Genomic DNA, 13,963 nt, shown 5'->3' with positions numbered 1-13,963 from the left:
AGGCAGGGTGTTGGGAAACCATGGCATGATTCGGTGAGGTCAGGGTGGCCCCTGACTTCCCTGGGACCCGGCCCAGGGGCAGCTCTGGGAGCCCTGACTACTTCCCACTGGTCTGATTCACTTCCCTGCCCCTGCTCAGGAACCTCCCTGGCTCCCTGTTGCCCTGGGGTTGAGTCCCAGCCTTGCCTACAGATGGGTAGGCAACTGACTTCTCCTCTCCAAACCTGTTTTCTCCTCTAAAAAACAGGTAAGTCATGCCTAATTCTAGTAAACACCTCACCCATAGAAGCTATTATTCACTCATTCATTCATCCAACAAATACAGGGTGTCTCCAAAAAATATATACACACTTTGAATAATTATTAATTCCAATGGGTTAAATCTGAAAAGAAATATCAATTGAGCTATCAACTGTTAAAGTGTGTATACATTTTGGGAGGACACCTGTATTTATAGAACATCTGCTGTGTGCCAGGCAGTTCTCCACCTTGGGGACATGGCAGTGAGCAAAATGGATGAAATTCCTGCCCTGTATGACCTGACAATACAATCAGAGACAGGCAATATACAAGAAAGATAAGTAAATTACTTTTCTTAGTGTTAGCAGAATGATAAGAAAAATAAAAGAGAAGGACAATGGGGAGTGTGTGGGCTTTCAAGGAGAGATGTATATTTTTAAATAGCAGAGAGGGTCCAGAAAGGCCTCTCTGAGGAGATGACATATGAGCAAAGACTAAAGAGCATTCCAGGCAGGAGGCACAACCTGTGCAAAGGCCCTGGGGCAGGACCTTGCCTGGCCTGTTGGAGAAACAGCAAGGGGGCCTGTGTGCCTGAAGTAGAGTGGGAGGAGGGGAGGAGAAAGGGAGTACATGAGGGCAGGGAGAGGACAGGAGCAGGTCATCCAGGGCCTATGGGCCACGGGGAGAACTTGGGCCTTTACCCCAAAGGAGATGGGAGCCCTGGAGGACCGTGGCAGAAGGGGATGAAACCTGACTCGGTGTTTATAATCTGTCTTTTTTTTAAATCTTCAGCTGAGGATATTTTCCCCATTGCTTTCAGAGAGAGTGGAAGGGAGGGAGCAGGGGGGAAGACAGAGAGAGAGAGGGGAGAGAGAGAGAAACATCAATGTGAGAAAGGCACATCAACTGGTTGCCCCCGCACTAGCCCAGACAGGGGGCAGGGAGTGAACCCATAACCCAGGTATATGCCCTTGACCAGGAATCAAAACTACAACCCTTTGTTGTGCTGATGCTCTAACCATTGAGCCACACTGGCGAGGGCTATGATCTTTATTATTTTTGCGGGGGGAGGGGCACACCCAGAATCTACCCCCCACCAATGTCACCTTTAGAAAGTGTTGGCTAGAGGAGAGAGGTCAGGGGATCCCCCCTTTTGTTCTTTGACTGTTTGGGAAACACAGTGATGGTTCCAAGGAGACAACCTGGGGGTCATCAGACCCAACAGCAGGACAGAGTCCAGAGCCACCAGCTGAATCTCCCCAATCCCCACCAGCACATGACTGTGATCTGTTTCAGGGACAGGCTAGGGGGAAACAGCCCAGTGAGGGCATGGCAGTTACTCCTCTGCTCATCTGTCTACCCAACCACAGACAGCCTGCTCTACACACACACACACTCAGGGTCTGGGTCTGAATCCCTTCTCTGCCACTTCCTGCCTCTGGCCTTAGGCACAAAATACCTCCTCCAGGAAGCCACCTTGGATTGGCCCAAGCCTACCAGGCCTGGTTCTCACTCTTTAGGTGAGAACAACTCTGTTGGTGCTCTGTCTTGGTCTATGTTTTGTCTCCTTTCTCAAGGGAAGTCCCATCTGGAGAGTGACATATCCCATCCCTGCTGAGAACAGGCGCTGCTCCTTTCTGTCCAAACAATGCTAAGCTAATGTTTGTTGAGTACCTGCTGAGTACCAGGCACATGGATAAACAGGTCACATGTGTGACCTCATTTCACATTCACAACTATCCTGAGTTGGCCCATTTAACCAAACATTTATTAAGTGCCAACTGTGTGTCAGGTACTCTTCTATTGCAGGGAACAGAGAGAGGTGGGGAGCTGTGGGGGTGTTTGGGGAAAAGTGCTATAGGCAGAAGACATAGCTTATGCAAAGGCCCTGAGGCAGGACCATGCCCAGAGATTTGGAGGAATAGCAGAGCCTCCTGTGGCTGGAGTGATCAAAGAGGGGAGAGCCAGGGGAAATGAGGGCAGAATATTGTGGGCCACAGTGAGGAGTTTGGAGTGGAAACTGAGGCCAAGGCATACCAGTAGAGATGAGATTTGAACCATGTACATCTCATGGATGGAAAGAGTAGGCCAAGAGGGCATATAGACTGTATCTCAGGGATATAGATGGCCTGTGAATCACTCAGCTTGCTGGGGGTGGGTGCTGTGGGCAGAGGTGGCCCAGTACTGAGAGCAGGGGAAAGGTGCTGGGCCCGGGGCCCACGCATGCTGGGCCGGGCGTGCAGCACGTGACCCTCCAGGGCCCTCCCCCAGCAGGCTGGCTGCCTGCCTCTGCCGGCCAGGCCTGCGCCTGCCCCAGACCCTATAAGGCCTGGGAGCTGAAAGCAGAGCCAGCTGCCAGCTGTGCCGCCAGTCACTCAAAAGGACCCTCGCGCAGACCAGGTGAGCAATGACAGGGTGAAGCAAGGTCTCCAGGTGGGTATCTGGAAACATCTGGGGGCTATGGGTGTGGGGCAGGAGGCATGGGAGTCCCCATTTACGAACCATCTCTGCTCCCTCCCAGTTGCTTAGAGAATTAACATGTCTGCTCAAGAGGAAGGAGGCCGGGAGCCCCCCAAACCCAAGGGCAAGGTGAGGAGAGGTACAGGAGGGGGAGACCCCTGCTAAGGCCTGGAGATCCGAGAACCTTGGGAAGGTGACCTCCACAGTCCTGGGGTCTGGGAGGGGCCTTCCGGGTGGGGTGGGAAAGCCCTGAGAGCCTCGGTGCTAATTCTTTCCTCCTGTCCCAAGCTGGGGGTGTGGGGTGCCTCCTGCATACTTCAGCTCCTTCTTACTTTGTGACCTTGGGTTAGCGACGGCCCCTCTCTGAGCCTCAGTTTCCCCATTTGTGAAATGGAGGCCTTGGAGGAGAAGGCCTTGGAGACTCGAAGGACCACTTTTTCCTCCATCCATATGAGGCCGACTGCATCTGCCCACTGTCCAGACTAGGAAACTGAGGCTTGAAACTCAAGGTCACCCAAAAGCAAGGGGCTGAGGAGGTGTGGGAGCCCAGGGTTTTCCGATGCTTTCCCCCACCCCACCCCACCCCATTGCAGCCCAGCCCTGCTCATGCTGCTCTCTCCCCACATAGACCCTGAGCAGATTCTTGGGGTTCCTGCCTGGCTTCAGTTCTGCCCGGAACCTGGTGGCCAACACTCATGGCTCAGCAAGAGAGACCCAGCCAGCAGCTGATCCCACAGGTGCTCCCACCCCCCAGGCTGCCCATCCCCAGGCCCAGGGTAAGTACACAGCTCCATAGGGTGGGGTATCTGGAAGGGGACCCCAGCAATAGGAAATCCCCTAGGAGGGACTTCTGGCCACTTTGGGACGTTTCATATGTGCCTGCATCATCTCAATAGACACTACAAGACACTACACTCACTTAGCACCAGACGAGGAAACTGAGGCATAAATGTGGCAGGTGAGAGGCCCAAGGTAGCATAACCTGCAAAAGTGGGGGTGTGAACACAGTCTGTCTCCCTGCAATACCACCCACGCTTTCCACGCTGCCCCCTCCTCCCATCATCCGTTTCCAATGCCCATGGGCCAGGGCCTGGGTGTTCTGCAGGCAGACCTTACTGGGGTGGCAATTCTGGTTCCCAGAAAGGGTCAGTGGTTTCCCTGGGATGGCAGAGCCTGGGGGTCTCCCCACCCTCCAGTTACTCAGACAGGGTACTCAGGGCACATAGGGGGGCTGGTGCAGGGGGACCCATGGTTGGGGTGGCTGCCTGGGCTGGGCCTTACTCTGGGCCCAGAGCCCTTGGCAGCTGACTTCTGCTCCACATACCCAGGCCTGACAGGCAACTGCCAGCTGTAGCAGGGGTGGGGCAGGGCCTTGACTCCTCTCCCTGCAATCTCCCTGGGTGGGTGTCCAGCGCTGAGGACCCAGACAGAGAAAACACCAGGGAGCTCCTCAGATCCAGAGGACTGAGGCCCTGGGGGGAAGGGGGTCCACGAGAGCTAAGCCCACGGCCATAGATGTCACCTCCTGCTGTCCCTGGAAGGGTGGCGGGGACATTCCTGACCTTTCAGGCTCTGCCTGCCAATTGCGCAATGGGCACTAGGGCAGCTGATGCTAGCCCGCTTCCCTCGCCTTCCCTGAGGTGCCTGACCGACTCCTGTCCCTGTAGCAGCTACTGATTCGAAGCAGATGGCCAGGGAAGTGGAGAAGCTGCCGCCACCTTCAGACAAGGTGAGAGTGGCTGTCAGAGCCTGGTCTGATGGCCTCTGCCTCCTCGGGGATGTTTTGGTTCCTGCCCAAGGAGAGAGCTGACACCCCTGTGCGTCCTACTATGGGATTCCAGACAAATCTTTCCCCTCTGAGCCTCCATCTCCACATCTGTAAAATGGGTGCAGTACTGCCTCACTGCCCAGCACGGTCAGGCTCCAGACTACAGAGAGCCCCTCACTCTGTCTAGCATGATGTGACCCAAACAACGGCAACTCACTTACCATGTGTCTGGCTCTGGGCACTGTGTTTTATTCATGCTGCTTAATAGTTAATCCTCCCAACCACCCTGTGAGGGAGTAAATAGTACCCCACACATTAGCTGAGGCACAGAGAAGCCAAGCCACCTGCCAAAGGTCATACAGCAGGACATTGTAGCTTGGGATTTGAACCCAGGGGCAGCCAGAGGCTGAACTATACCAATGCTGCATCCCTAATACATGGGGACTGTCCATGTTATCCTGTCCCCAAGGCTGGGCCAATCGTAGGGGCTGAGGTAAGTCAGCTGAGGACACAGCAGGGTGTCAGAGCCCTGATAGGAACTCCTCTGCCCAGCACATGCCCTGACTCTGGTCTTTCTTAGTCTCCCTCTGCCCTCAGCTCAACCAGATCTTAGCATCTCAGAGGGGGAAGGACCTCAACAGGTCCTCCTGGCCAAAATTAGAACAGACTCCTCACCCCCTCTCCATTTATGCGCTTCTTCTCTGCTCCTCTCCACTCATGTTCACTGAGCACCTACTATCTGCAAAGTGCTTTAGGTACCTGACTTGTTTCCTCCACAATTCTTGAAGGAGGTGCTGTTTTTATAACCACTTTTCAGAAACTGGCTCAGAGAGGGGATGTGGCTTTCACATAGCAAGTACAGGAAAAAGCTGGGACTTGAACCTGGGTCTCTGCAGGCACAGAAGCCAAGGTGCCCACTTGATTCCGTACTGGGCAGGAGCAGGTAGTGAGAATAAAACTTCAGAGCTTCTCAACATCAGTACTGCGGCCATTTGGGGCAGGATCATTCTTGGTTGTGGGGCTGTCCTGGGTACTACGGAGTGTTGCACAGTATCTCAGGCCCCCACCCAATCAATGCAAGTAGCACCCTCTCCCTCAAGTCACAACAATCACAGATGTCCCCAGACATTGCCAAACATCCCCTGGGGGGGCAGGATCACCCCAGGTGAGAACCACTAAAGTAAAAATAGCACACTCATACCTGAGTGGTGGCAACCCTGAGGCCATTACAATACTTTGGTAGTTTGGTTGAACTAGAAACAACTGCCATCAAGTAGGTTAAAAAATAATTAAAGTTATGGACAATTTCCTATGGCTCGAACCCAATACTTGTTCCTGTACTTTTTTGATTACTACTTTTCCAAATATTCATTCCCTTCTCTTAGTTGAATACATTCATGTTAATGAACAATTTGGTTTCTCCACTATAACAGGGAAACCAGGCTCAAATTCTGCTAAAAATGAACAAAAATATGTAATTCAATGACTTGCTGAACCCAAGGCCAAGCACCTTGTCAAGGGTTCCAGAGGTGTTAGGGACCTGCTGTCAGCAATGGGGGGGCTATTGAATTAGGGGAGTAATTTAACACAGGGATGGAGCTTGTTTAGGCTATGTCCTAGAAGGCCATGGGTACCTTGGGGTGGAAAGTGAGGAGGCAGGGACTCTGGGTGACAGATACCACTTACCAGGCCCGTCATGAATCAGACTGACAGGAGTCTGCCTCCCAGCTCTGCTCTTGACCATACATGTCCTTTCTCATCAGATGATCTCTGGGGCAAAGGACCAGGTGTGCTCCACGATGACCAAAACCAAAGATGCCATCTCCTCAGGGGTAGCCAACGTGATGGACTCAGCTAAAGGTGTGGTCCAGGGAGGTCTTGGAATGACCCAACCTGTACTCATGGGAACCAAGGAGGCTGTGACCAGTGGGGTCACCGGGGCAGTGAGCATGGCCAAAGGGACCGTTCAGACGGGTGTAGACACGACCAAGACTGTGCTGACCGGCACCAAGAACACCATCTGCACTGGAGTGACGGATGCTGTGAACATAGCCACAGGGGCTGTCCAGGCAGGACTGGACACCTCCAAGACCATCCTTACTGGCACCAAAGACACAGTGTCCACTTGTCTAAGTGGGGCAATTGGTGTGGCCAAGAGTACTGTCCAGGCTGGTGTGGACACCTCCACGACCATGCTGACTGGCACCAAAGATACAGTGTCCACTGGGCTCACTGGGGCTATCGGTGTGGCCAAGGGAGCCGTCCAAACTGGCATGGACACCACCAAGACCATCCTGACTGGCACCAAAGACACAGTGTCCACAGGCCTCACTGGGGCAATCGGTATGGCCAAGGGTGTCGTTCAGACTGGCGTGGACACCTCCAAGACTGTCCTGACGGGCACCAAAGACACAGTGTCCACAGGCCTCACTGGAGCTATGGGTGTGGCCAAGGGTGCCGTCCAAACTGGCATGGACACCACCAAGGCTGTCCTGACTGGCACCAAAGACACAGTGTCTGCTGGGCTTGAGGGGGCTATGGGTGTGGCCAAGGGTGCCGTTCAGACTGGTGTGAACACCTCCAAGACGGTCCTGACTGGTACCAAAGACACAGTCTCTGCTGGGCTCTCTGGGGCAATGGGTGTGGCCAAAGGTGCCGTCCAAACCGGCATGGACACTACCAAGACCGTCCTGGCTGGCACCAAGGACACAGTGTCCACAGGCCTCACTGGGGCTATGGGTGTGGCCAAAGGTGCTGTCCAGACTGGTGTGAACACCTCTAAGACTGTCCTGACTGGCACCAAAGACACAGTGGCCACAGGCCTCACTGGGGCTATGGGTGTGGCCAAGGGTGCCGTCCAAACCGGCATGGACACTACCAAGACTGTCCTGACTGGCACCAAAGACACAGTGTCTGCTGGGCTCTCTGGAGCAATGGGTGTGGCCAAGGGTGCCGTCCAAACCGGCATGGACACTACCAAGACTGTCCTGACTGGCACCAAAGACACAGTGTCCACAGGCCTCACCGGGGCTATGGGTGTGGCCAAGGGTGTTGTCCAGACTGGTGTGGACACCTCCAAGACTGTCCTGACTGGCACCAAAGACACAGTGGCCACTGGCCTCACTGGAGCTATGGGTGTGGCCAAGGGTGCTGTCCAGACTGGTGTGAACACCTCCAAGACCATCCTGACTGGCACCAAAGACACAGTGTCCACAGGCCTCACCGGGGCTATGGGTGTGGTCAAGGGTGTTGTCCAGACTGGTGTGGACACCTCCAAGACTGTCCTGACTGGCACCAAAGACACAGTGTCCACTGGCCTCACTGGAGCTATGGGTGTGGCCAAGGGTGCCATCCAAACTGGCATGGACACTACCAAGACCGTCCTGACTGGCACCAAAGACACAGTGTCCACAGGCCTCACTGGAGCTTTGGGTGTGGCCAAGGGTGCCGTCCAGACTGGTGTGAACACCTCAAAGACGGTCCTGACTGGCACCAAAGACACAGTGGCCACAGGCCTTACCGGGGCTATCGGTATGGCCAAGGGTGCTGTCCAAACCGGCATAGACACCTCCAAGGCCATCCTGACCGGCACTAAAGACACAGTGTCCACTGGGCTCACTGGAGCAATGGGTATGGCCAAGGGTGCCGTCCAAACTGGCATGGACACCACCAAGACTGTCCTGACTGGCACCAAAGACACAGTGTCTGCTGGGCTTGAGGGGGCTATGGGTGTAGCCAAGGGTGCCGTTCAGACTGGTGCAAACACCTCCAAGACGGTCCTGACTGGTACCAAAGACACAGTGTCTGCTGGGCTCTCTGGGGCAATAGGTGTGGCCAAGGGTGCCGTCCAAACCGGCATGGACACTACCAAGACCGTCCTGACTGGCACCAAGGACACAGTGTCCACAGGCCTCACCGGGGCTATGGGTGTGGCCAAGGGTGCCGTCCAGACTGGTGTGAACACCTCCAAGACTGTCCTGACTGGCACCAAAGACACAGTGGCCACAGGCCTCACCGGGGCTATGGGTGTGGTCAAGGGTGTTGTCCAGACTGGTGTGGACACCTCCAAGACTGTCCTGACTGGCACCAAAGACACAGTGTCCACTGGCCTCACTGGAGCTATGGGTGTGGCCAAGGGTGCCATCCAAACTGGCATGGACACTACCAAGACCGTCCTGACTGGCACCAAAGACACAGTGTCCACAGGCCTCACTGGAGCTTTGGGTGTGGCCAAGGGTGCCGTCCAGACTGGTGTGAACACCTCAAAGACGGTCCTGACTGGCACCAAAGACACAGTGGCCACAGGCCTTACCGGGGCTATCGGTATGGCCAAGGGTGCTGTCCAAACCGGCATAGACACCTCCAAGGCCATCCTGACCGGCACTAAAGACACAGTGTCCACTGGGCTCACTGGAGCAATGGGTATGGCCAAGGGTGCCGTCCAAACTGGCATGGACACCACCAAGACTGTCCTGACTGGCACCAAAGACACAGTGTCTGCTGGGCTTGAGGGGGCTATGGGTGTGGCCAAGGGTGCCGTTCAGACTGGTGCAAACACCTCCAAGACGGTCCTGACTGGTACCAAAGACACAGTGTCTGCTGGGCTCTCTGGGGCAATAGGTGTGGCCAAGGGTGCCGTCCAAACCGGCATGGACACTACCAAGACCGTCCTGACTGGCACCAAGGACACAGTGTCCACAGGCCTCACCGGGGCTATGGGTGTGGCCAAGGGTGCCGTCCAGACTGGTGTGAACACCTCCAAGACTGTCCTGACTGGCACCAAAGACACAGTGGCCACAGGCCTCACCGGGGCTATGGGTGTGGCCAAGGGTGTTGTCCAGACTGGTGTGAACACCTCCAAGACTGTCCTGACTGGCACCAAAGACACAGTGGCCACAGGCCTCACCGGGGCTATGGGTATGGCCAAGGGTGCTGTCCAAACTGGCATGGACACCTCCAAGACCATCCTGACTGGCACCAAAGACACAGTGTCTGCTGGCCTCACTGGGGCAATGGATGTGGCCAAGGGTAGCATCCAAACTGGCATGGACACCTCTAAGACCATCCTGGCTGGCACCAAAGAGACAGTGGCCACAGGCCTCACTGGGGCTATGGGTATGGCTAAGGGTGCAGTCCAAACCGGCATGGACACCTCCAAGACCTTCTTGACCGGCACCAAAGACACAGTGTCCACTGGGCTCACTGGGGCAATGGGTGTCGCCAAGAGTGTCATCCAGACTGGTATGAACACCTCCAAGACTGTCCTGACTGGCACCAAAGACACAGTGTCTGCTGGGCTTGAGGGGGCTATGGGTGTGGCCAAGGGTACTGTTCAGACTGGTGTGAATACCTCCAAGACAGTCCTGACTGGCACCAAAGACACAGTGTCTGCTGGGCTCTCTGGAGCAATGGGTGTGGCCAAGGGTGCCGTCCAAACCGGCATGGACACTACCAAGACTGTCCTGACTGGCACCAAAGACACAGTGTCTGCTGGGCTCTCTGGAGCAATGGGTGTGGCCAAGGGTGCCGTCCAAACTGGCATGGACACCACCAAGACTGTCCTGACTGGCACCAAAGACACAGTGTCCACAGGCCTCACTGGGGCTATGGGTGTGGCCAAGGGTGCTATCCAAACTGGCATGGACACTACCAAGACTGTCCTGACTGGCACCAAAGACACAGTGTCCACAGGCCTCACCGGGGCAATGGATGTGGCAAAGGGTGCCGTCCAGACTGGTGTAAACACCTCCAAGACCATCCTGACTGGCACCAAAGACACAGTGTCTGCTGGCCTCACTGGGGCTATGGGTGTGGCCAAGGGTAGCATCCAAACTGGCATGGATACTTCTAAGACCATCCTGACTGGCACCAAAGACACAGTGTCTGCTGGGCTCACTGGGGCTATGGGTATGGCCAAGGGTGCCGTCCAGACTGGTGTGGACACCTCCAAGACCATGCTGACTGGCACCAAAAACTCAGTGTCCACTGGGCTCACTGGGGCTATTGGTGTGGCCAAGGGTGCTGTCCAAACCGGCATGGACACCACCAAGACCGTCCTGACCGGCACCAAAGACACAGTGTCTGCTGGCCTCACTGGGGCAATGGATGTGGCCAAGGGTGGCATCCAAACTGGCGTGGACACATCTAAGACCATCCTGACTGGCACCAAAGAGACAGTGTCCACAGGCCTCACTGGGGCTATGGGTATGGCTAAGGGTGCCGTCCAAACCGGCACGGACACCACCAAGACCTTCTTGACTGGCACCAAAGACACAGTGTCCACTGGGCTCACTGGGGCAATCAGTGTGGCCAAGAGCGCTGTTCAAACTGGATTGGACACCTCCAAGATCATCCTGACTGGCACCAAAGACACAATGTCCTCTGGCCTTACCGGGGCAATGAGTGTGACCAAGGGCTCTACCCAGACTGGTCTGGGCACTATACAGAATCGGTCACCTGGCACTGAGGAAAGCTCCTATGGTGGTCTCATCAATCACAGGCAGATGGACAAATGTGGGCAACAAACTGTGCTGAGCCCCTTGGAGGCTTCGTCCTGCACTGTCTCCAGCCTCCCGGACACTCTCTGTGCAGGACATGACCTTGCCTCAGAAGCGACTGCAAGCAGCCAGGGCCTTGTTTCTAATGTGGTAGCATTCACTCAAGAGACTACTCTGGGCACAGAGGATGCGGGGTGTGTGGCCACTGCACGGGGCCATGAAGGTGTCACGGGCCTTATGACACTTCCAGACGAACTAGAGGAGCTGGGAGAGATCTTCCACCCAATGAATGCTGAGGAGCAAGGTGAGACTAGGACGAGCAGGGTCCCAGGTTCTAGTGGGGGCTTGTCATCTGTCCAACCCAAGGCCTGGATGCCCCAACGGGCCTCTCAGGTTGAGGAATCCTGTTTTCCCTTCCAGCTCAGTTGGCAGCTTCTCAGCCTGGGCCCAGGGTACTTGCAGCAGACCAGAGCAGCTACTTCGTGCGTCTTGGTGACCTGGCCCACAGCTTCCGCCAGCGGGCTTTTGAGCACACCCTGAGCTACCTGCAGCAGGGCCAGTTCCAGGCCAGGGCCACATTGGCCCAGCTTGAGGATTCCTTTAGGATGGTAAGTCTTCCTCTCTCTAGGGTGTCTTTCTCAGAATATCTCCCCATGGCTTCGCCCTACCTCAGGCAGTGACCCAACATCTGTCAGCCACTAAGATAGCCACAGACTGCTCTCACAGGGCTTGTGTCCCAGAGAGGGAGACAGATAACCTAAACAGTAGTCCCCCCTTATCTTTGAGAGAGACATTCCAAGACCCCCTGTGGATGCCTGAAACCTTGTATAGTACTGAAACCTACATATGCTATGTTTTTTCTACACATACATACCTATGATAGTTTAATTCATAATTTAGGCACAATGAGAGATTACCAATAAATAATAACAAAAGAGAACAATTATACTGTAATAAAAGTGATGTTAATGTGGTACTAAGTAAAATAAGGGTGACTTGAACATGAGTGCTGTGATACCCCAATAGTTGATTTGATAACTGATACAGCTACCGTGGGACTAACAGGTAGGGGGCAACTATAGAGTGGAGACACTGGACAAAGGGATGAGTCACACCCCAGGTGGGTCAGAGTGGAGCCATTCGGATTTCATCACACTATTCAGAACAGATGCCATTTAAAAATTATGAATTGTTTATTTCTGAAATTTTCTATTTAATATTTTCGGACCGTGGTTGACCAAGAAAACAAACTGTAGAAAGTGAAACTAAGGATAAGAGGGGACTGCTGTACCTACAAATGGGGATGTAAAGAAGGAAACAAGACAACCATGCAGAGAGGGTCTGGGCTGAACAGGAGAGCGTCCCTTTGAGCCATATTGTGAATGCTGAGAGAGCCATGCAGAGTTGGGGAGAAGTAGGGACGATAAGAACAGAGTGCCCAGCCCTGGCTGGGTAGCTCAGCTGGTTAGAGCATCAACCCAATATGCCAAGGTTGTAAGTTCTATCCCCAGTCAAGGCACATGTAAGACTCAACCAATGAATGCATAAATAAGTGAAAAAACAAACTGACGTTTCTCTCTCTCCTTTCCTCTATCAATTTTTAGGAAAATTTATTAAAAAAACAAAAATAGTGCCCAATAACAAGCTGTGTGTTCAAGGAGTAGAAAGGCAGCTGGGGTGACAGGATGAAGTGAAGGTGGGGACAGGGTAGGGGGAGCCCAGGGATCTAGGGTTTAGTGATGTGCAGAGATCATGATGGGGCGTCAAAGGGAGATGAGATCTGCAACACCCTGGGAGAAGACCGTGCAGACCATGGTGAGGTGTTGGGTTTTATCCAACAGGGACTGGGGAGCCATGGGCTCATGGGGAATTTGGATTATTGCCACTTTAAAGAAAAGACAAGTCTGCCCGGTCGGCATGACTCAGCAGTTGAACATCGACGTACGATCCAGGAGATTGAGGTTTGATTCCTGGTCAGGGCACATGCCTAGGTTGCAGGCTTCATCCATGCAGGGGGCATGCAGGAGGCAGCCGGTCAATGATTCTCTCATCATTGATGTTTCTCTCTCCCTTTCCCTTCCTCTCTCTGAAATCAGTAAAACTTAAAAAAAAAAGGAAAGACAAGCCCATCACAGCACAGGTGGCTCTAAACTTGTGGCACTCGCACCACTTGTAGACTATGCCGTACAAAGGTCTAGACACAAAGCGCCAGGCCAGGCCAGGGAATGCCCACCCCAGTTCCTCATGCCACTCCCAGGGAAAGTGTATGAAAGGTCCCTGCCAAAAGCCCTCATTTCTCTGCTAGGCTCTTTACAGATTGAAAAGGCTGAACAGTCTTTAGAAGGACAGTCATGGCTGGATCCGGGTCTCCAAGGCAGAGTGAAGAAAGCCTGTACCCAAGAGGTACCTATAGGAGGCCAAGGCTCCCAGGGTCTTCTCCTCTCTGATTCCCACTCACACCTCTCTCTCCTTCCGCAGGCGCCTGATTCAGGGGCTCTGTCCAGGGCCTGTGGACTCATCCAGCAGCTCCATGTGGCTTATAGCACCCTGGCCTCCAGCCTCCAGGGTCTTCCAGCCGAGCTCCAGCAACAGGTCAGGAGGGCGCGGCACAGCCTCTGTGAGCTCTATGGCGTCATCTCCTCTGCCAGCTCCATCACAGAGCTGCCAGCTGAGCACCTGGCTCAGAGCCGTGAACGTGTAAACCAGGCCTGGCAAGGGCTGGAGAAGCTGCTGGAGGGTGTGCAGCACAGCCCCCCGCTTAGCTGGCTGGTGGGGCCCTTTGACCTGCACCCCAGTGGGCAGCAGCTGTAGGTCCTCCTCAGAGCCTCCCTAGCCCCAAATCCCCAAAGCTCTGGACCCTGCCAGCTGGCACACAGAGGGCTTTCTGCATTAAGCGTGCTATGCTCCCAGCTCTGGGACTGTACCATCCACCTTTCTGCATGACTGGCCCTAAGAGCCCAGGGTTGCTAAGACCACTGACAGAGGGCCTGTACTTGAA

General features: G+C 54.5%; 1 protein-coding gene across 1 annotated transcript; it reads left to right on the top strand.

Moving 5' to 3' along the window:
• The first annotated feature begins 2,778 nt into the window (after positions 1 to 2,778).
• On the top strand, positions 2,779 to 13,776 carry PLIN4 (perilipin 4). The gene is given in 7 exon segments (XM_087816665.1): positions 2,779 to 2,829; positions 3,329 to 3,437; positions 4,341 to 4,429; positions 6,232 to 11,269; positions 11,386 to 11,573; positions 13,282 to 13,368; positions 13,444 to 13,776. Coding segments are annotated over 7 exon segments (5,895 nt in total).
• Positions 13,777 to 13,963: the final 187 nt, after the last annotated feature.

This window comes from Miniopterus natalensis, chromosome 4, assembly GCF_054644295.1.
Source record: "Miniopterus natalensis isolate mMinNat1 chromosome 4, mMinNat1.hap1, whole genome shotgun sequence".
Taxonomy (NCBI): Eukaryota; Metazoa; Chordata; class Mammalia; order Chiroptera; family Miniopteridae; genus Miniopterus; species Miniopterus natalensis.
The sequence above is the reverse complement of the archived record's forward strand: the minus strand, read 5'-3'. Positions and strand labels throughout refer to the sequence as shown.